Source organism: Girardinichthys multiradiatus, chromosome 23 (genome assembly GCF_021462225.1).
Source record: "Girardinichthys multiradiatus isolate DD_20200921_A chromosome 23, DD_fGirMul_XY1, whole genome shotgun sequence".
NCBI classification, from domain to species: domain Eukaryota; kingdom Metazoa; phylum Chordata; class Actinopteri; order Cyprinodontiformes; family Goodeidae; genus Girardinichthys; species Girardinichthys multiradiatus.
Genome location: NC_061815.1, coordinates 23,406,737 through 23,430,398, shown reverse-complemented (window position 1 = coordinate 23,430,398; position 23,662 = coordinate 23,406,737). Strand labels below are relative to the sequence as shown.

Sequence of the window (23,662 nt, the reverse complement as noted above, 5' to 3'; positions counted from 1 at the left end):
AAGCTATGTGGTTATTGTTATTTTTGAACTGCACATTAAAAAAAATACGATATTGATTTGAGTACATTTATTTATTGAGGAAAAAAACCCTGTTAAGAAGTATTCTTATTATTGATTACATTATTCAAAATTATTCAATCATCAATATTATTGCTGATTTTGCTAGAAACATTTATTTTTAAACTTTTTTGATTATCTTGTCTTTAGTGAAAAATAGTTGTCACATAGTTTTTATTTTTTTTATTTATTACAGTAAATATGGAGGTTTGAGGGTTTGTATTATATCTAAATGATGTAGTCAAAATCGTTGTCTCATTTCAAATTGATAAAAAAAAAAACCAGTTTACCTTTTTCAGAACTTATAAAAAAACATATTAAACAATTTATTTATTCATTAAGTGATGCTTTACCGGGATCCATGAATTTTGTTAAACTTGTTTCCAGGCAAGACGCTTTAAATAATTACCACTGCGGGGAAGCGATGCCATAGTCTTCCACTAGGGGTCAATGTTTCCTCATATTTTCTCTGTCTCCGCAGTGCTGCCTGCCTACCAGGAGGAGTGCGTTTGATTGTTGCAGGGCTCAATGGCGGACAGAGCAGGATAGTCGCGTTAACACCGAGGACAAAAACGTTTCGACTGGGAGGTTTGCGGTCCGCTGCCGCCGAGCATCCCCCAGAGCAGCGGCCAAAACGAGCACTGTGTTGCATTAGCGTGACCTACAGAACACTCGAAGCTGGTTTCTCCTCGCCTTTTTTTACGTTAGCTTCTTTGAGCTCCCATCCCGAGCGGAGAAGTTAAACTGTTCATGTTGGCTTACCAAAGGCTGCTAGCTTTGTAAGCAAGCCATGGGGGACTCTCTTGAATTGATCGGGAAGCGTCTGATTTTGCTCCTGGACGACGGCAGGCCCGCCAATGGTTCAGAGACGGAGCAACCTGCCTGGGCCCGGGACTGGCTCCGAGGAACTGTGCGGGCGGTGAGCGTCATCGGCCTGGCCGCCCCGGAGGTGAGCGGAGGAGGGGAGTCGACAACAGCAAGCACGGCTGCCGGGCTGACGGTCAGTATTTACATGCAAGCGAAGCCGTATTATGAAGCGAAATATCAGTGTTTTTTAAATGCAGAGGGTGTGCTAATCTTTTCAACGTGTGCTCAGCTCAGTGGAGCTTGTTTTTACCCACCAGAATCGGTAGATTTAATGTAAGCTGATTCATAAATTTAGGTCTCAGCCCGCTGCGTGTCGCAGGCAGAGAGGCGAAGCTAAAATCGAGACCGGGGATTTTGTGGCCTTTGCTTTGTTCGGTTTTGTTAGCTTCAGGATAGTTAGCTTCAAGCAATGTTATTCGTGACCTTGCAGAGCTTACTCTTCTGCAAAAGGTGGTCCAGAGTTGAAGATGCGTCGTGCATTTTGTTATAAATCGCAGGTAATTCCTGTATAACAATCATACGCGATCTTTTCTCGCCTTCAGTTATCGTTCGTCCTCTGGAGGCATGAAGAAGTTCATGCAGGGGCGAACCTGAAATCGCCTCCACCTTATTGTTTGACCCAGATTATTTAGTGTGACACGGCTTCACCGTCTTATAACAATCTGAATGAATGACGCTGACATGTTGGAGCTGTGTTGATTCAACACTGCAGAGCAGAACTATTGTCATGAAGCTGGGTGGTTGTGGACCAACGTGACAGAGAGAAGTACAGCTACTGCTTATTTAGAGTCATATAAACTCCTGATGTTACTGATCAAATACAACTTCACAAAAATGCTATTCCTGATAATTATATGCAGGGAAAAAATACCATAGTTAAATCAACTATCTATGGATCTTGTTAGCTATCCTGTCACTAAAATTGTTGCTAAAGTCCATAGTTATAATAGGTGTGGTAACAAAGTTTTCTCGGTTATGTCAATTTGGTTCGAAAGTGCCATAAAATAGCTGTTAAATGATACCACGATGATGTGTGTGTGTTTTGTTTATAAATTAAGACACTTTTAAAAGCTGGATTTCTGGGGTGAACCATGCCCCTCGATTTATATCGAAACCTCTACAAAAGTTGCTAAATTTCCAGAAATATTAATAAATGTTCAAACGAAGGATCTTAGAAAGTTTTGCCTCCTTGGTTGTCACAATATATGTCAGTAAATTGACTTGTGATAGTCCTGTTCAGTTGAAAGATCACTTTTACTGCTGCTGAATGGTATTTTTGACCATTAAAACAGCAACAGAAAACACATTCAGCTTGTATTCTTATGCCTATGAAACAGTGTAGGTAAATTCAGAAATTAAAACTTAAATTATTTTTTATTTGTTGATCAAATTTGGACCTTGTGTCGGCTAATTTAGCAAGTGTTTACATCTCGCATCCAGACTATTTGGTTAATTTACAAACTCTTCTCGTCTACAGTCTTCAACAATAAACCCGGACTATGTCATGAGCAGAAATGGAAGGAATTGATTCTGAGTAATATTGTTCGTGTGTGTACTTTGACTTTAGAAAGTTCAGAAACTTCAACCCCGTAATAGCAAATTAGAAGCTGTTTTTGTAGGGGGCCGTGCAGAAAGAAGCGAATTCGCAATCTTGTGATTGGAGTACAAACAGACATAACATAACTGAGTGTGGAAAACACACAAATACAGGTCCTTCTCAAAATATTAGCATATTGTGATAAAGTTCATTATTTTCCATAATGTCATGATGAAAATTTAACATTCATATATATTTTAGATTCATTGCACACTAACTGAAATATTTCAGGTCTTTTATTGTCTTAATACGGATGATTTTGGCATACAGCTCATGAAAACCCAAAATTCCTATCTCACAAAATTAGCATATTTCATCCGACCAATAAAAGAAAAGTGTTTTTAATACAAAAAACGTCAACCTTCAAATAATCATGTACAGTTATGCACTCAATACTTGGTCGGGAATCCTTTTGCAGAAATGACTGCTTCAATGCGGCGTGGCATGGAGGCAATCAGCCTGTGGCACTGCTGAGGTCTTATGGAGGCCCAGGATGCTTCGATAGCGGCCTTTAGCTCATCCAGAGTGTTGGGTCTTGAGTCTCTCAACGTTCTCTTCACAATATCCCACAGATTCTCTATGGGGTTCAGGTCAGGAGAGTTGGCAGGCCAATTGAGCACAGTGATACCATGGTCAGTAAATCATTTACCAGTGGTTTTGGCACTGTGAGCAGGTGCCAGGTCGTGCTGAAAAATGAAATCTTCATCTCCATAAAGCTTTTCAGCAGATGGAAGCATGAAGTGCTTCAAAATCTCCTGATAGCTAGCTGCATTGACCCTGCCCTTGATAAAACACAGTGGACCAACACCAGCAGCTGACACGGCACCCCAGACCATCACTGACTGTGGGTACTTGACACTGGACTTCTGGCATTTTGGCATTTCCTTCTCCCCAGTCTTCCTCCAGACTCTGGCACCTTGATTTCCGAATGACATGCAGAATTTGCTTTCATCCGAAAAAAGTACTTTGGACCACTGAGCAACAGTCCAGTGCTGCTTCTCTGTAGCCCAGGTCAGGCCCTTCTGCCGCTGTTTCTGGTTCAAAAGTGGCTTGACCTGGGGAATGCGGCACCTGTAGCCCATTTCCTGCACACGCCTGTGCACGGTGGCTCTGGATGTTTCTACTCCAGACTCAGTCCACTGCTTCCGCAGGTCCCCTAAGGTCTGGAATCGGCCCTTCTCCACAATCTTCCTCAGGGTCCGGTCACCTCTTCTCGTTGTGCAGCGTTTTCTGCCACACTTTTTCCTTCCCACAGACTTCCTACTGAGGTGCCTTGATACAGCACTCTGGGAACAGCCTATTCGTTCAGAAATTTCTTTCTGTGTCTTACCCTCTTGCTTGAGGGTGTCAATAGTGGCCTTCTGGACAGCAGTCAGGTCGGCAGTCTTACCCATGATTGGGGTTTTGAGTGATGAACCAGGCTGGGAGTTTTAAAGGCCTCAGGAATCTTTTGCAGGTGTTTAGAGTTAACTCGTTGATTCAGATGATTAGGTTCATAGCTCGTTTAGAGACCCTTTTAATGATATGCTAATTTTGTGAGATAGAAATTTTGGGTTTTCATGAGCTGTATGCCAAAATCATCCGTATTAAGACAATAAAAGACCTGAAATATTTCAGTTAGTAGCAATGAATCTAAAATATATGAATGTTAAATTTTCATCATGACATTATGGAAAATAATGAACTTTATCACAATATGCTAATATTTTGAGAAGGACCTGTATTCAACTTTTAAGTCATTACATCTTATGAAGACCCACATGTATCTGCACATCGATTCGCAGCATCAGGTTATGCAAAATCATAACTGCAGAGGACTGCTTGGATGCCAGCAAATTCTGAAGGCATATCATTTATGGGACCTTTTGGTTAGACTTACACAGCTTTTGACGGTCGTACCTTTTTGGCTGAGATGTTGAAGCTCATAACGAGTAAGTAATGAAGGAAAATAAAGCAAAGGATTCAAGAAATGATGGGTAATCTATATCGTTATTGCAATAGTCAGAAATAGTATCGCAGTTCAGTTTTTGTGAAACCGTGCAGCCCTCATCTGTAACTATTTTTTATGGATGACAGAGAGACACGTAATTTGGTGGAACAAAATTAGATCTTACTGGTTTCCTGCACTTTGTTACCGATATGGATCGACTTAAAATATTCCGTTTGAATTCAGTATATTTATATGGTGCCAATTCACACCACATTATTTTGAGGCACTTGACAAAAAGTCAAGTCAATCCAGTCATGCAGACAGATTGATCCTAGTTATCAAGAGTCAATTCAGTTTATTATTCAGATTGGTTTAAGGTGTTCTATCTAATAGAAAATCTTGAAGAACAAAAAGAAGAAACAATCATACACTTTCTCACTGTCAGCTGCTTTATCTTTATTCACCAACCTTGTGGTCTTTCTGATCTTCATCAGGTGTAGAAGTCTGGTTAGATGGGTTCTGGGCCAGTTTGCTCCTATGTGTTTTTGTACCCAAATATTGCTATTTTCCCTCTTCCTAATTCCTGATCATACTGGTAAACAAACAACTTCATACTCGTGTTCTTAAACCATTGATTTTAAATGTATTTTTTTGCATGTATTATAGAGATAAATAAAAATAAAAATCCTTAAGTCTGAAATATGATTTTATTTATTATCATTTTAAAACTTTGTTTTACACCCTGTTTCTATTTATTTTAGCTCTGGTTCCCAGTCAAAGCTGTTGATTCTTCTGAAATATGACAGATTATGACCTCTGGCCCTATCAGAGATGGTGGTGCCCATCTCCAGATGTAGGTGGGCGAGAGGCGGGGTACACCTTGAACATGTCGCCAGTCCGTCACAGTGCAACACAGACACACAGCAGAAACAGCCATGCATTGCACGCACACAGTCATCCCTAAGGGCATTGTAATGTTTTTGTTCTGTGGGAAGAAGCTGAAGTAGCTGGAGAAAACAGACGCATGCACAGGGAGAGCATGCAAACTCCATACAGAAAACCACAGGGGGATTTGAACCCAGGACAAAACCAGGGCACAGCGAGTGCTGGCCATTTCTCCACTTTACCATTTTCCTACTTTTGTAGTAATCGGAGCCAAGGGGCAAAAAATGTTTCACCACAAGTGCTTCAGTTAATACAAGTCTTAGGGGGATTTCATACTTGTTTTTCAGAAAGTTTTCTCAAATTTCTTCATAGTTTGCTTCAAGGAAGTGTGCTTATGTGACGACAATAAATATTAACTACGGTTGCTTAGAGTTCTGCTAGTTTGATCGGGGGTCAACATCAGTCACATTTCGTAAGAGTGCCCAAGTGATAGGAGTCACAATGAATGGAAACGCAAGTTCTTCCAAAAATAATAAATAGTTAATCGACGTAAGATTTGAAACTTTATGATGATCATTTATCTCCCTAATTTTTCTAAAGACCTAACTGTCAGGAGAAACAAACCTATACACCGTGGTTAGGTCAGTGGCTGTGGGAAGCTTTGTTTACAGCTACAGTATGGAAGTAGGCTGGGGTTATGAAATGAGGTTACAAGTTGGTGAAGGAGCCTGGGTGATCGGATGACTTTTGTGGCTAAACTTTTCTGAATTACATTGACGTGGCTTTTATTTTCACCATTAAATCATTCTTTAAACTTACAAAATCAGCTTTATGGGATTCAATGTGCCAGGCAGGTGCAGTCATTCTGGCAGGGAGGGCTTTTTTTGTCCATAGTTTACTAGTCAGTTTTCCACTGTCCTCGTGACATGTGAACTGATCTTAATTAATCCAGAAATATTACATCTAATGTCATTGGAGAATTAATAATTGTATAGCAATGTAGCAAAATATGAAAGTGTACAAATCGGAGGGTTTGACTCTTGTCTGTGAATGACGTTAAAATAAAATGTGTAAGGATCTTTATTGAGGTCTGACCTGCAAAAGTAATAAACCCCAAAAACACACAAAGAGTACAGGGTGTTGGTTGATGCATTTATTCACCAAAGAATATGCTGGTGGTACTTAGTTTTGATGCATGGATAGAGGAAAAATATGGATTTCACAGTATTAAACCTGCCAAACACGGAGAGTTCCTTATGATCTGTGCTAGATTGGTTGGTGCATCTCTATAACCAACTATTTATAGCAAAGCTAGGGCAGTATGCAGATGTTAAACTGCAGTGATGAACTGTGGATACATTGGGAAAGAAATAACTAAATTGCTTCCACTCTGAATGGTATGTTTGTTGGATCAAATTGATATCTTGCCTTAGCTGCTCTCTGCTATAGTTTATCTACATCGTGGCCCAGAACACCTGCCACCTTAGGTTGATTTGAATTTGCATGTCTTCTTTAAATTTTCACATTAATGTCAGAAAAGAACCACTTTAAAAGTTTCAGTCCAGTTATTCTTGAGGCACAGCTGACAGATTTGACCATTCTAAGCAGTCACACAAGAAATCTTCAAAAGCAGATTGGCCCAAAATGGCTACAGTAGTTATGCAGGGATGTTTTCCATCAAAGGAAGTTCCTTTTACCATTTATTTTCATTACTCGTTCAAGGAGGGAAAAAAACAAGGAAAATTATCCGTGCATCGTTTATAGAGATTTCTGAGCCGTCACAGATGTCTCTCACCACAAACATTATGTCTGCTGGAGAATCCAGCTCCTGGCTTGCTGAGCTCAAACCACATTAGTGCAAAATTCTCCATGCAAGGCAAAAACTCACTGCAGGCAATATGTGAACACACGCTGGTTATGGGATGAAGCATCCCTGTGGATCAAAGGAGAATATAGATGCACAGGATTGAAAAAAAAAAATCTGTTAAACTTTGGGCTGAAAGGATCCATCTGCACCATTCACTGTCATACGTTTAGGCTCATTTTGTAACATTTAAGCCATGACAATGTAAGTTATTTTACTTTGGCAAAATTAGATGTAACACAGAAAAGCAACGGTTTTTCAACAGGTGCTTGAATAATCTAACATATTGATAGTCTTTTACTGGATATTCATTGTGCTTTTGATACATAGACTTAACACACAGTATATAAAATAAAAACCTGTCAAATTTAGTAGATTTATTTCTTGTGCAGAACGTTTTCTTTTTTACAGTTTTGCTTTTTATTGTGTCAGACCAGCATAACAAGCTGATATTTGATGGGAAATGAGTCATAATCAAAATATTTACAAATCTGCAAATTTGTCCAAAGGATTTGGAGCCTTCTTTCCATCAGCTTACTGGCAGTGTGAAGCAACAGGTGGGGGAGGGGTGGCAATGTCAGAGTCAGTGCTCCATACAGCATGACATAAGAAGCACTTTAAACAGTAGGATGGTAAATAGAGGAACTAAAAGGTGCCACATTAAATGGGACAAGCCTAACACAAAGATACCTGACGGCAACTAATAATGAGACCATGGATGGTGTCCTTGGGGGTCTCCTTCCAGATCTGGACATAGGTATCTCCGGGCTCTGAGACAGTCTGAGGTGCAACCTTGTGGCATCGGATGGACTGAAACATAATGTCCCAATGGACCGAAAGATTTCATCCCTTATGCCCCTTTTCCATGACTGCCTTCTCAGCGCGGTTCGTCTCGGGTCGCCTCTACGCTACACGGTTTGGTTCGTTTTCCATTTCAGTTGAGCCCCATCTCAGCGTGGGTGGGATCATCAATAGCAAGGCGGTCCCACGGTCTTTAAAAAGTAACATTATGTCATTTGTATGTAACACAAACAAGCTTATTTTTGAGAATGACTCAAAAATCAAGTTGTAGACTATATTTCAGTCTGCAGTGGCGTCATTTACATAATTAGAAGGCATTGCTTTCCCAATGTAATTCGCATTAAATGTGTGGTATTTTGGATTGCACTGGGATAGCAAACAGGAATGATTTCTGAAGATGAAATGGTGTAATGGGATTTTCACCAGCGAGTCTCCCTCAAAGCAAGCATTGGGATGATTGTGTGTTGCTGTGGTTACGCTGACAGAGCGCTCCCAAGTTGGTGCCTTTTTCTCTCTGTGTGTTGTGGATTAATTTGTTTTTGACTGTTATGTGCAACTCTAATGAAGCGCGCAGCTTCACTTGATCAGGTCACATATGACACCTTTTCCTCGGCAACAAAGAGCTCTTTTTTTTTTTTTAAACCACTGCTATTTGTTGTAAATATTTATTTTATTTTATTTTTGTATTTTAAGCAAACATTTTTTGTTTTGATGATTTGGAGCAGCACAGAGCAACACAGACCTTGATGCTGCCACCAAACGGGAACCCACCAGCTGGTGCTGATTGTGCAGGATCGGATCAACACTAGTTCCATGTAGCTGCAGTTCTGAGTCCATGCGTAGCTTGACTTAACCTGTTTCCATCAATTGACCCAAATTGGCTTTCTATTAACATGCAAGATTACAGATAAAGGATTTGTTCATTTCGCAGCCACTAAAAAACCCGAATTAAAAGGATTCTGAATTTGGTTTGATGGTTTTCTGAAACTGATCTTGGTTTAGTACATTTGATTGTGTGGACTGTGGTTTGACTCCTAATGCCTTTGCTTTGTCCTTTCTGTTCACGAACTGTAGGTGTTTCTGGAGTTTGAAAATGCATCGCAGCGATGTTCGTGGGTGCAGGTTTACAGCGATGCAGTGAAAGCCGTTTTGGTTGAAGATTCAATCGTTTGGGTCAGCCCAAGTGATGGAACCGGGACAAGTGGAGTTTCAGGACCAACAACGGCCTGGCCTGCTCTGGTGAGTGGACAGTTGTGCATTTGGGATAATATTGCCGCTTACGCATTACAACACGGGCTGTCTCAAGAAAATGGAAGATTTAGTTCAGTTTATGTTACGCTCCATCAGTGCTGGTCAACAAAACGATTACAATATTTTATGGAGGAACAGAAAATGTCAATTGCAATGATAAAGACAGGCTTTAAAATTCAATAAAACAGAGTAGAAGTTGTCCTTTCATACCTCTCTTCCACGCGCTGTCGGTCAATCAGTAACTCCTGCCCTCTCTGTGGATGGCCAACATATTGAATCTTTTGCAAATCCTTAGGCATTAGCCACACGTGGTGCACACTGCTTGCACATAGTTGCAGGTTTATCTGCTGTGAATCATTGCTTGATGGGAGCGTTAAATGCCGAGTAAACAAACTTGGAAGTAAAGGCTAACTTCGTATACTGCTGCGTGCTGCAGATTGAACAGTGAAACGTATGTGTTGTCAGATCACTGTGACAGCCAGCTATTAACATGGGGATGGGTTGTTCAAATGAAACAATAAACGGATAATTTACTGTAATAATCTGGATCTGACACCTTTTGACCAAGCGATGCTGTGGATGTGTCCTCTATCACTGAGCCTAGCAGCAAAGGTTTTTGTGCACATCCTGAACAGAGTGGCACTCCTTGCAAACAAAGTCAAAAGAACCAAGTGCTGTCTTTTTTTATTAAATCATCATTAGGAAAGAGCGTGTCCAGCCTTAAATAGTTAACTGACAGCATACTTATTTTGAAGTTATAAATAACAGTGATATAATTAGAATTGGATAATTAATTTAGCAAACTAGAACTTATAAAGTGTTTGCATTGAACATAAATTGTTGATCACATAAGTGATGTTCATTCACTGTTTGGGGTTCTTTCGCCTACATGATCTTATAAATGAAGTGCTCTTTGTGGTCCAATTAGCTGCCCTGACAACAGGAGGTGTCATGTTTTGCATCTCTTTGCAGCCTCAGTTGCACTTCATTGCCATTGTTTTTCAAAACAACTAAAGCAGTTACTTGTATACACATGTATACAGTATCTCACAAAAATGAGTACAACCCTTACATTTTTGTAAATATTTTATTTAATCTTTTTAAGGGACAACACGGAGGATATGACACTTAGTTACAATGTAATATAGTCAGTATACAGCTTGTATAACTATAAATTTGCTGTTCCCTGAAAATAACTCAACACACAACCATTAATGTCTAAACCACTGGCAACAAAAGTGAGTACACCACTAAGTGAAACTTATGTCGCATTAGCCATTTTCCCTCCTTAGTGTCATGTGACTCGTTAGTGTGTCAGGTGTGAATGGGAATCAGGTATGTTAAATTTGGTGTTATCGCTCTCACACACTCATCGTGGCACCTCAAAGAACTCGTTGAGGACCTGAAAAGAAAGATTGTTGCTCTTCATAAAGATGGCCTAAGCGATGAGAAGATTGCCAACACCCTGAAACTGAGCTGCAGCACAGTGACCAAGACCATACATGGTTTAACATGACCGGTTCCACTCAGATCAGGCCTCGCCATGGTCCACCAAAAAATCCGAATGCTCGGCGTCATAACCAGAGGTTGTCTTTTGAGAATAGACGTATGAGTACTAGGGATGGGTACCGAATTCGGTACTACCGAGTTTCTATTCACGTAAAATGAAATGTGTACCACGTTTTGGTACTTAAACGCATGATTGTGACACTGAAGAAGTGGAAGAGTGGGCGATTTTCCATGCTGGACATGAACACAGCATTGCACACACAAGAGTGTCAGTAGCCGCTGATACTGTCAACAAACCATGTCTGATAAAAAGCGCTCGAAAGTATGGCTCCACTTTTCAAAATGCCGAGCGGATTACACTGGCTGCAATATTTGTGATGCGAAGTACAAGACCAGCGGTGGGAATATTTCTAATCTTAGGAAGGACCTGGCTAAGCACAAGATTTTTCTCAAAGCACAATTTTCGTCAGCCTCAGATTTATGGCTACAACTCCTGCATTCAGCACTGTTAGCACGCCTGTATCCGTTAGCGACTCATCGTCTGCAGCCAGCAAAATGGGAGAAGAAATGTTTGAAACAACTGAGATGTTACAATATAAACAGCTGAATGTTTTGATATATTCATTAAAGTTATTATATTGAGAAATAAAAGTTCAATTGAAAAATTTTAACATTTTATTAACGAATTAACATTTATTACCACATAAACACACAGAAGTACTGAAAACTGGTACCGTTGAGTACCAATACAGTTTCCTGGTTATCGGCATCAGTACTGTATCGGTTCATATGTGAAAGGTACCCATCCCTAATGAGTGCTGCCAGCATTGCTGCAGAAGTTGAAGCGCTGCGGGGTCAGCCTGTCAGTGCTCAGACCATACACTGCATCAAATTGGTCTGCATGGCTGCTGTCCCAGAAGGAGACATCTTCTATAGATGACACACAAGAAAACCTGCAAAATGTTTGCTAAAGATAAGCGGACTAAGAGCATGTATTACTAGAACCACGTCCTGTAGTCTGATGAGACCAAGACAAACATCTTTGGTGCAGATGGTGTCAAATGTGTGGTGGCAACCAGGGGAGGAGAGACAAGTGTATCTTGTCATTGTTTGGGGCTGCATGAGTGCTGCTGGCTGTAGGGAGCTACAGATCATTGAGGGAACCATGAATGTAAACATGTACTGTGATATAATGAAGCAGAGCATGATCCTCTCCCTTTGGAAACTGGGCAGCAGGGCAGTATTCCAACATAACGACCTCAAACACACTTCCAAGACGAGCACTGCCCTGCTAAAGAAAATGTAGGTAAAAGTACTGGATTGGCCAATCGTGTCTCCAGACCTAAACTATTGAGCATCTGTGGGGCATCCTCAAACAAAAGGTGGAGGAGCCCATGGTCTGTAACATCCACCAGCTCAGTGATATCATCATGAAGGAGTTGAAGAGGATTCCAGTGGCAACCTGCAAAGCTCCAGTGAACTCCATGCCCAAGAGAGTTATGGCAATGATGGGAAAAAATGCTGGCCACAAAAAATGGCGTGCCTGGAACACCTCCCAAGGAAGTCTTCCAGGGGCGAGCCACCTCAGTTGACCCCTCTAAGTGGAGAAACAGTGGATCTACTGCATCCTCTCCCGGATGGCTGAGCTCCTCATCCTATCTCTAAGGGAGTGCCCGGCCACCCTGTGAAGGAAGCTCATTTCAGCCGCTTGTATCCGGGATGCCAGTCTTTCAGTCATGACCCAAAGTTCATGCCCGTAGGTGAGGGTAGAAACATAGACCGACTGGTAAATCGAAAGGTTTACCGGTCTCTTCAACACAACTGCTACAAACTGCCTCCATATAATGTATGTTGATTATAATTTAAGTCCTTATCAACGTATGAACTTAAATTATTGGCCATTCTCACTTCTGTGCATGTACAAGACAGTGTAGCTATGGTAACTTATAATAATGTACATAAATAAATCTGTCAGCAATAGCAATCTCATAACCCATAATCACAGCTTTAAAGGATTGAGGTAGCAGTTTCACTTCAAATTAGAGGAAATCTGTTTTTTAAGGATTGATATTAAAACGGGTTAAAATCAACATGAAAAATTAAGTCTTTAGCTAAAATATATAAAGGAAAAAAAATAAGTTGAACTTAAATCAATAAATAGAAATTAAATCACTGTCCTGTGTCCTATTTGTGCCAGTCCCAAGCCTGGATGAATCCAGAGGGTTGAGTCAGGAGACGCATCTAGTGTAAAACGTCTGCTGCATCTACTGTGACAGTCAAAAACATGATCTCCATGCTGGATTGGTTGAGGCCCGGGTTAACAACTACCAATAGTACTAGTGACCGGCAGGGTACAGGTGGAAATTGGGCTACGGCTGGTCAGCAAACAAGAAGAGGAGGAGGAAGACGTGTCTGTAGGCAGAGAGAGACGAGGAAAAGCCAGGGTCTAGGACTGAGATTTGGGACTATGAGAGGAAAAGCTAGAGAGTTGGCTGGCATGATGCAGAGGAGGAAGGTGAACATACTGTGTGTTCTGGAGACCAGGTTGAAAATAGCAAGGCTAGAAGCTTAGGAGTAAGGTTCAAGCTGTTCTACCATGGTGTGGATAGGAAGAGAAATGGTGTAGAAGTTACCTTGAAGGAGGGTTTTTTCAGGAATGTTCTGGAGGTGAAACAAGGTAGAAATTGAAGGTGTGATCTTCAATGTTAGTGGTTATGCCCCACAGGTAGGATGTGAGTTGGAGGAGAAGGAGAAATTCTGGAGCAGTTAGATGACATGATGCAGAACATCTTCAGAGGTCAGAATGTAGTGATTGGTGTAGATATCAATAGACATGTTTGAGCAGGGAACAGAGGTGATGAGGAAGTGATGGTAGGTTTGATATCCAGAACAGGAATGCAGAAGGACTGATGGTGGTAGACTTTGCCAAGAGGATTGGAATGGCTGTAGTGAATATTGTCCTCTGGAAGAGGCAGAAACAATGGGTGACTTACAGCAGAGGTAGGAGCACAAAGGCGGATTACATCTTGTGTAGACGATGTAATCTGAAGAAACTCAGCGATTGCAAGGTAGTAGGTGAGAGGTTTGCCAGACAGCACAGGATGTTGGTGTGTAGCATGACTCAGATGGTGAGGAAGATGAAGAGGTCAAAGGCAGAGCAGAGAACAGTGGTGGAAGCTGAAAAAGGAAGAAAGTTGTGTGGCTTTCAGGGAGCAGTTGAGGCAGGCTCTAGGTGGCCAGAAGGTGCTTCCAGATGATTGGACAACTACAGCTAATGCTATCAGGGAGATAGGTAGGAGGGTACTTCACATGTTTTCTGGAAGGAAAACATACCTTTCTTGTTGGTGGAATGAGGAACTACAGAAGTGTGGACAGAGAAAGAGATCAGCTAAGAAGAAATGGGACACCATGAGGACTGTATAGAGTTGCCAGGAGTACAGGTTTGAACCAGAGAAGTGTGCTGGTACACATTTTCAAGAACAAGGGAGATGTGCCGAGTTGAGTCAACTACAGAGGAAAAAAGTTGATGAGTCATAAAATAAAGTTATGGGAAAGAGTAGTGGAATCTAGACTGAGGCCAGAAGTTAGCAACAGTCTGGCCTCATAGCAAGAAAAAATACTACAGATACAATATTTGATTTAATGATATTGATAGAAGTATAGAGAAGGTCAGGGGCAGCTGTTTTTTTTTTGTTTTTTTTTGGTAGATCTAAAGAAAGCTTATGACAGGATGCTAAGAGAGGAACTGTGGTCTGGAGTAGCAGAAAAGTGTAAGAGTTGTGCAGGACATGTAGAGGGCTCTAAGACAGTAGTGAGGTGTGCTGTAGGTGTGACAGAGTGGTTCAAGATGGAAATGGGACTGCATCAAGGGGCTTTGAGCCTCCTCTTGATTGCTGTGCTGATGACATGTTGACAGATGAGGTTAGACTGGAATTTCCAGGGACTATGTTTGCAGATGACATTGTAATCTGTGGTGAGAGCAGGGAACAGGGGACGAAAAATCTAGAGAGATTGAGCGTTGCTCTGGAAAGGAGAGGAAAAGGAAGGTTACCCAGAGCAAGACAGAATAAATGTGTGTGAATAAGAGGTACCCAGATGTAGCTGTGTTGTTATGGGGAACAGAGATAAAGAAGGTGGAGGATTTTAAGTACTTAGGGTCAACAGTCCAGAGCAATGGTGAGTGTGGAAAAGAGGTGAAGAAACCTCTCCAAGCAGGTTGGAGCGTGTGGAGAAAAGTGTCAAGTGTGTTGTGTCAGTGAGAATGAAAGGTGTACAAGACATTGGTGATACCAGCAATGTTTGCATGGTTTAGAGACAGTGGCACTGAGGAAGAGACGGGACACATAGCTGGAGGTAGCAGAGATGAAGATGTTAAGTTTCTTTTAGGAGTGACGATTATGGATGAGATCAGGAATGAGTGCATCGGAGGAACGGCTCAGGTTAGATGTGTTGGAGATAAAACCAGAGAGGCCAGACTGAGATGGTTTGGACATGTAAAGAGTAGAAGGATGCTGAGGCTGGAACCGCCAGGCTGGAGGCCTAGAGGACGACCAGATGCAAAATATCACCTGTGACCTTACTCACAATAATGTTTGTTTATAAATAAGCAAAACAGAAGGTAATAAAAACAGGGATTATTTTGAGAAAGCAGTTTAATGGCAAGTTGAAGTGGGCAGGAAGCCAAAGAGTCTCTGGAGATGAAAGGTTGATATAAATAGGTGTGTATTGCTACTACAAAAATATTTTATCAAGGGAAGGGCTGATGAAAATGATCTATTTTTATTCTACTTTTCGAATCAGTGTTTTTTTTTATTTATTCTGGCATATTCAAAAGCCAGATCTTTAAGTCACGGCAGTTCTGTGAAAACCACATCTCCATAGATACTAACCATTAATCTTTAACTTCATCGGACTGTAATCAGACATCATCAGATAATGTATGTAATTTTCATCCAATTCAGTACAAAATACATTAATTTTAATTTCCCCCAAATTGAAAACATTTCTAAGAAATTAAGTTACATTAAATCCAATTCAAGGCTTACAAAATGATTTCTGTTGGCCATCTTCTGTTTTGGGCTGTTGAGCACGAAGATTTTATAATTGCTTCTGTCTTGTGCAGACTTTCCGCTCACTGGTGGACAGAGTGGGTTTAGGGTCACTGGTTCCTGTGGAGTATTTTGGAACGAAGAATTCCGAGTTCTTGCCAGACAACAAAGCTTTCCAGAGGTTTGAGGTGAGTGTTCATTTCCCAATTTCTTTTATTGTGGTCTGGAATTAGCAGAGAAAAACAGGGTCAAAGGCAGAACTTATCTAAATGGGTATTTAGTTTACAGGAAACAAGAAATATCATTTTCCAATATGTATCTGCAGCAAAGCTGTCCCTTGCTAATTTAATCTGAGGATAACTCACATTTAAGTATTTCAGAACTTTGTTTTTGTGCTTTTGCAGGTTGATAAAGATATGAGACACCCCTTGTTGCTGGAGCAACCCTCACTGCTGGCCGCCGTCTCCAGCTGGCACACCGACTTTAAACTGCAGGAGATCTTCAGGAAGGGTAGGACTCAAACTCACGCTTAATGTGGTGTCTCCATTAAACAGTGGAGCAGTAGCACAGACAGCTAATCGTTCTTTTTTTGCTATATTCCTTTTTATTTTAATTTTTAAACAAACAACAAAAACAAGGCATAACAAAAAGGAATGCAGTCCAGCAACAATGTAAAAAAAGACAAGCCAGATCTACAACACAAAACATGGATCACAAATAAAAAAAAAAACACAAAACACCCCAGAAAGTCTACATACTATATCAGTCCTGTACCTGTGTACCTGTATCTAATACAATATAGACAGAGGTTGCCATCCTCACATGTCCTGCAATTGAGCCAGAAATGGGCCCCACACCTCATTGAATAAATCTTCCCTGACAGCCACTCTATAGGTAACCCGCTCGTAGCTGGCCATTGAACTTAAAACCTGTAACCACTCCTTAAAAGTGGACTGAGTGGGAGATTTCCAGTGGCGTAAGGTTATCCTGCACCCTGTTATGGCTAAACGACACCCAAGATTTATGGTGTCTTGACAATTCCACGCCATCTGGAAGTATTCCCAACAGACATAGTGTAGGGTTTTTGACCAAATGTGTGCCCAACACCTTGTTCACAAACAGAATAATTGCGTTCCACATGTCTTTAGATTTGTCACACTCATATAACATATGGATCAGAGTACCAACATTTCCATAACATCTCCAACATAGATCACTGGTTCCAAGTTTTTGTCTTGCCATTTGTGAAGGGGTCCAGTAGGATCTATTTAATATTTTATAACAAATGAGTTGTGATTTTGCTTCACGCGAGTTACGATACCATGATGCACAAACCTTTTTCCAGACACTTTCTGGAATCTCTTGAGCCAGATCCCCTTGCCAACATGCTTTAAGACCCTCTAGTCTTGGCACTTGCATCCTCCTAAAGAGTTTATAGAAATTTGAAGCTCCTCTATTTTTTTCTCCACTCTTATGGGAGATGACTTGGATTTCTGTCCCTCCGTGCTGGATATGTTTGTTTGAGAGAATGCAATGTCTAATTTGTAAATATCGCCAAAATTCTGAGTTACACAAATTTAGTTTTAATTTCATCAAAAGATTAAAATCCCACGTCTCCTATCACATCCTCAAGAATGTGAATTCCAGATCTAATCCACTTGTCCCAAAATAAACTTTTTTTTACCTTTTAACAGTTTTTTATTATACCATATGGAGGATCTGCTTGATAAATATGGGTCATTTTTCGTTATTTGATGAGCAATTCTCCAAGACGCTCTGGCAAAAGCCATTACCAGGTCTTGAGAGGGGACAGGTCTATCTGTCTGTTAAAGGAAGGCCTCCACAGAGAAAGGATGTACCATCTGTTCCTCCATCCTGACCCATAGAGGGATCTTTGTAACTGGCAGGTGAATTTTAGATAGCTGCGATAAAGAAAAAGACAAGTGATACCAGTCTATTTGTGATAATGCTAAACCTCCCTCATCTTTTGCAGCATATAACTTAGTCTGAGTAAACATGGTTTTTTTTGTTGCCCATATAAACTTCTCTATCATACTGTTGTACGTTTTAAGTAGTGAGGAAGGAAATTTTAACGGCAACATAGAAGTGATGTAATTAATCTTGGGAGTTATAATCATTTTAACTAGATTGAGTTTGCCCAACAGGGAGATATTCAATTTATTACAGTTCTGTAACAGAGTTTGAGTTTTCTGTATAACTGGAGATATGTTAGCTTCCATTATTCTTTCCAGCCCTGGTGTTAATTTGATACCCAGGTATGTTAATCCTTCAGGCATCCATCTAAATTTCCAATTATTTCTAATATCTGGGTGGCACACTTTGGATAAAGGCATGGCTTCTGATTTTGACCAGTTAACATTATAACCGGATATCTCTGAAAACAGATTTATCACTGAGCAAATCTCTGGAACTGAAGATTCAGGGTTACTAGACATCAATAGTACATCATCTGCATACAACAGGAGCTTATGTTCTTCTTGGCCCACCTACATACCCTGTATATTCAAATTAGACCGTAAGGCTATCGCCAGGGGTTCAAGAAATACCATCTTATAAGAAACATAGCGAAGATCAGAGGTGATAGAGGTGAACGTTGCCGAACCCCCCGATTTAATCTGATTTGAGTTGACATAATCCCATTAGTTAAGATTGTGGCTGATTGATTAGAGTACATCAGTTTCACCCATTTCCTAAATATTGGACCAAATACAAATTTTTCTAGCGTATAAAACAAGAAAGGGAATTCCACCTTATCAAACGCTTTTTCTGCGTCTAATGAAAAGGCAACCATTGGAGTGTCATAGTTTCTTGTCATCCACATAATGTGTAACAGTCTTCAAAGGTTGTCTGCAGAGCTCCTGCCCTGCATAAACCCCACTTGATCCTGATGGATGAGTAATGGAACCACGTCTTCCAATCTAGTTGCTAAAATTTTGGCAAGAATGTTCTCATCCACATTAATCAAAGATATAGGGCGATAATTAGCACACTGCTGTGGATCTCTGTCCTTTTTATGTAGTAGCATAATAATAGCTTCCCTCATACTTTCAGGTAACCTATCTCTATGAAATGCATCTTCATTTACAACTAGTAACCTAGAGGCAAGCTCATCCATGAATTTCTGATAGAAATCCACTGAGAACCCATCGTTTCCAGGGGCCTTTCCTACCCTAAGACTTCTGATTTGCATTTTTAATTTAATCTATGGATTTATCATCCTCCAAAAGTCCTCTCCCCTCCTGTGATAGGGTAGGAATTTCAATTGAAGAAAAAAACTTTCTAACTTGTTCTTGTCTGTCCCACCCTGGGATGTATACAATTCTTGATAAAATTCTCTAAACGTGGTATTTATGCCTCTTTTGTTTGTAATAAGGTTTTTGTCTTTATCAAAAATCGACAGAATAACATTTTGAGATTGTGTTTGTTTTACTCTGTGTGCCAGTACTTTACCAGCTCATTCTCCCTGCTCATAATATTTCTGCCTGGTACAGAAGAGGGCAAATTTGGTTTTCCTGTTCAGTATGTCATTTAGTTCGCATTTAAGTTCGTTCAAATTACCCCATGTGTCAGAGTCTTGTTGCTCTGAGTGTTGTTTTTCCAGCCTTTTGATGTCTTGCTCTAGTTTGAGAAGCTTCTGACTTTCTGCTTTTTTGATAAAGGAACTTCTTTGGATAATACGCCCCCTCAGGGAGGATTTGAAAGCATCCCACATAACCCCTTGGTCTTCAATGGAGCCTCCGTATATGGTCGTGTGCTTAACCCTACACCATCAGCGCCACGCCTATTCCACCGAACTTTTAATATTTGGGTTGGTTTGAGGGTTATTCTCGGTGTCTGGACCAATTTAGATTAGCTTTGTTTTAGAATCTGTGATTGGATTATCCCACACTTAATACAGATTCTTCAGAGCACAATTTATCATCTTTTATTTAAAAAAATAAAATAAAATCGTCAATGTGCCAATTCTTTGGGATATAATGAAACCCGGTTAAAAAGTGTGGCAATTTTGATAAAATTTTACACTTTTCAGGACTACTTAGGAACCATAAGCAACTGCATAATTTAGGTAAGAAAATGTCTGGCCAGATTTGTTCAAATTTGAACATAATTAACAGCTTAGGTACACCAGACCTCAGACATCATGTTCTCAAGCTGCATAAAGCCTGTCTGGAATAGAAAAGAAAAACAAAACTTGAGTATGCACAAATGCAAAATAACCGCAGTAGACACAATCTGCCTCATAGAAGCTAACACAATCTCATAAATAAAAACAACTTATTATACATCCATACTTATACATCAATCATATTATATAGTTACATTTGATGATGCATTTCTTATAAATATAATAAGCTCAACGACAACTAGCAGTTTGTCCATCAGCACATTTCTAAAGAAAAATGCTGATTATTGAATAAAGTTGGGTTTCATCTTGGGTTAGAAAAAGCTAATGATTAATTCAGTTTATCTGGTAAATCATTGCAAAGACAGTAATGCTGTGCATTGTGTGTACTGGTTCATGGAAGGCTAACCGGCACACACAGCAGCCGTCTGACCAGAAGCAAAGATTTAGAGAACAGAGTTCATTTGTTTGTTGTCCGAAAGGGTAAAAAAAAGAGAGGTTTTTGTTTTTATAAAGCTGTAGTTATTTTGCTTTTAAAAACATGTCCTTGTGGGAATTTCTAAAGAAACAGTTTTGGTATGTCTCTGATTCGTGTCTAAATTCCTAAATGTTGCTCTTCCTTCTTCTTTTTAATTTTTTTTAATGCAACAATAAAAACCAGTAATATTAGTGGGAATGGTTAGTCTGGGGCTTTGCAGGCATGACGGAGTGCTGAACCAGTTGAACCACCTGGTGAACAGTGTTGCCATTCTTTTTCAACACGTTTGAGGTTTTTTCCACCTTCACTTTTGTTTTGGAGCACAAACAATACTTTGTGGATGCAGAGTTTTTTGTAATCAGCAGGAATCTGTTCAGTTAGTAATTCATTTTCATTCCTCCTTAAAACCGATCAACATCTATCAACATCATCTGCTGGTTACATACAGATATATAAAAATGGCAGACAAATGATGTTTGTACAGTCAAACTATTCGCTTTTATGATACCATTACTTTTGTTTAATTTTCTTCTCGTTGATCTCATCAGGTTCATTCACCATTCAAGGACGCAGGGTCCGTGTGTACCAGCCTGAGTTTGAAGAGTGTTGGGCTTTTGGACTTGTCTCACAGCATGACCCCATCTCCCACGTTATGGAGATTACCTTGGATAAGGTAACACATTTTGTTTAAATAGAGTTATAGTTGGACAGTTACTATATTATATCATTTCACTCTGGAGATACTTTGGTATAAGGAGACCTTTTATATGGACTGTAAAATGAGTCCAAATCATGAACCCTCCACCACTGGGCTTGTCAGTTTGTCTGATTTGTATGAGGTGATGTGTTATTCACTAATTGCAAAGGATTTGCTTCACATTACAGGCAAACATGTCTGCTGTTGTCTGGCCTGTTTAAAGTATGTTGTTGCACAAGTCCTGTGGTTTGTTCAAATAAGTTTCAAAGGTGTTCTTTGAGTGCCTTTCAGTCATTTTTCTGTCATAAACTTTAACAAATAAACAGAGGCCTTTAAAGCTCCTGAGCAGGAGTTGGTAATTATTTGTCCCAAGGGGACCAATCAGCTACTCTGACTCCAAATCATGGGCTGAACATAGTTTTTTCAAATTAATATTGGATGATAAACTCAAAATATAATTTTTACCTTCCATTCATAGAAGTAAGCATTGCAGCTGTAAAATACACTTTCTATTTAACATAAATAATTATCTGCTACATAAACAATTGTCATAAATGAGCAAGGTTTAGTATTTTACTGTATCTTTAGTCTAAGCACCTCTTGAGAACAAGTCTGACTCCACCCTGACTGTCTATTGTGATGATTAATTAGTGAAAAGATGTCGCTTTTTTCTTCCCTGCAGGGGAAAGAGAAGCAGATGGTAGATCCTCGTGTGATACATGTCATGCTAGCAGAGGAGGAGGTAGGTTTGTCTTTAAATAGTGAGGCTGGGGATCATTGTCTCAGGCTTTCTACAGTATCAAGTCAGCTGTGCTTTTGCTTTTTCTCTCTTCTTGTGCAGACTGCTGCCTCCGCCACATTCGTTAGTTTTAGCTTGCATAAGATGAACATAGAAATCAGTCGTCCATTGATAACAAAGTGAGTGAGGTGTATCGTTAACATGGCAGACTGTTGCCTGTGTATTACACTCACCTATCACCCGGTCCTACAAAGTAGGTGTCACCATGTAGAAATAACACCACACAGCAGCAATACAAAACCCAAAGTGACATTTGCACATGGCTGACAGCTAATTAGCAACAGTTTGCTGTATTGTGATAAGAGCGTAACCATATTACAATATTACTACCTACCTCTTGATACAGAGCTTTCTATTCCAGAAGTATATGAGCTGAGCTCTGGGGTTTGAGACAACTTGTGTTTTGCATAGGTAGAAATCTTACACCTGCCTTTTAGAGGGAAGGTTTTTGTTTTTCAGCAACATTTTGAGCGAACACTTCTATACATCTTTCCCTCGATTCTCAATTTGCTACTGTGTATATGTTCAAAAAAAGCTATGTTGTGACTGGTTATACTGGGTGCTACAGGTTTAGTAAATCCAGTGTTTTTGCCTTTGGAAGTAAGTTTCTCTTCTATGTCCCTCCCTTAGCCTGGTAACAATGGACAGCGAAGGAAGGACAGTGAAGCATTGAAGGGAGATGGACGCAGACGTAGGACTGCCTCAGAGGATGGTGATGATTTGAACTCGAAACGGTTTAAAGGAGCAGGAAATTCTGAAGCAGGTACACAAAACTATGGGGATTCCAACAAAACTCCAGAGGAAGTTGCTGGAATCTGGGCTGGAGACTCTGAAAGAGTCAGCAGCTCCACCAAAAACGGAAGCCCATCAGAGGGAGCTTCTCCACCAGGAAGTGTTTCTTCTTCCAACACCAATTCCTCGGTCCACTTTGACCACTCAAATGCTTCTTCGCCTCTTTATCCTGCCCTTGTTAAAGAAAATGGTCGCCTATTCTCTCCACAAGGAGCAGCAGACTCAACCAGCAGCATTTCTCACCCGCCTAACCCTCCCCCTCTCAAACCAGCCCCTTCCCCTTTTTCTACCACATCCTTTCCCTCACTAGGGCAGATGCCAGTCCTTGTCCCTGGAGCTCCAGCCCCAAAGGCCTCTCCGTCCCCCCAGCCAGACCGAGAGGATGCCTGCCAGTCGGCTTACTCTAAAACAGCTGTTCTTGTTTCACCGGGGCCTGTCACCATTTCTTGGTCACAGGACAGCAGACCCAGTGTATCACTGTCTCCGTCGCTGGGTTTCAGTCCTAAAGCTCCTACCTGGGGAGGCCAGACCGAGGTAAGACAGTCAATAGGGTTAATGCTGACTGTACAATTACACTACACCTTGCCAAATTATTAATACACCCTAAACCTTTACGTTTTGTCTCATAATAACCATAAACTCTGACCAGTTTTCTTCTTCCTGCTGAAGAATATGATCCTCACAGCATAATGCTGCCACCACCATGTGTCACTGTGGGGATATTGTCTTCAGGGTGATGCAGGGTTGTAGTGCACCACTCTTTTCCCTAAGGGATGATAGAATGAGTGCCCTGTGAAATGTTCAAACCTTGGGATGCTGGTTTTCAACCAAACCCTTTAAATTTATTTCTGGATAATTTTCTCACTGACCTTTCTACAGTGTTTTTTTGGTCTTTTGTTTGTACGTTAATGTACGTCATCCCTAAATCAGTGTATGCAATATG

At 40.5% G+C, this 23,662-nt stretch overlaps 1 protein-coding gene across 5 annotated transcripts in view; it reads left to right on the top strand.

Moving 5' to 3' along the window:
- Nucleotides 1–591: 591 nt before the first annotated feature.
- kdm3b (lysine (K)-specific demethylase 3B) overlaps nucleotides 592–23,662 on the top strand; it is a 38,473-nt gene continuing 15,402 nt past the window's right edge. For 2 of the 5 annotated variants that reach the window (XM_047353374.1, XM_047353376.1), the window contains exons 1-7: nucleotides 592–1,057; nucleotides 9,076–9,240; nucleotides 15,884–15,997; nucleotides 16,214–16,319; nucleotides 20,980–21,104; nucleotides 21,811–21,870; nucleotides 22,558–23,253. In XM_047353374.1, the coding sequence (XP_047209330.1) occupies nucleotides 848–1,057; nucleotides 9,076–9,240; nucleotides 15,884–15,997; nucleotides 16,214–16,319; nucleotides 20,980–21,104; nucleotides 21,811–21,870; nucleotides 22,558–23,253 (1,476 nt within the window). In that variant the 5' untranslated portion in view covers nucleotides 592–847. The remainder of the gene's footprint in view (nucleotides 1,058–9,075; nucleotides 9,241–15,883; nucleotides 15,998–16,213; nucleotides 16,320–20,979; nucleotides 21,105–21,810; nucleotides 21,871–22,557; nucleotides 23,254–23,662) is intronic. The other 3 variants (XM_047353377.1, XM_047353373.1, XM_047353375.1) reach the window with 2 other exon arrangements.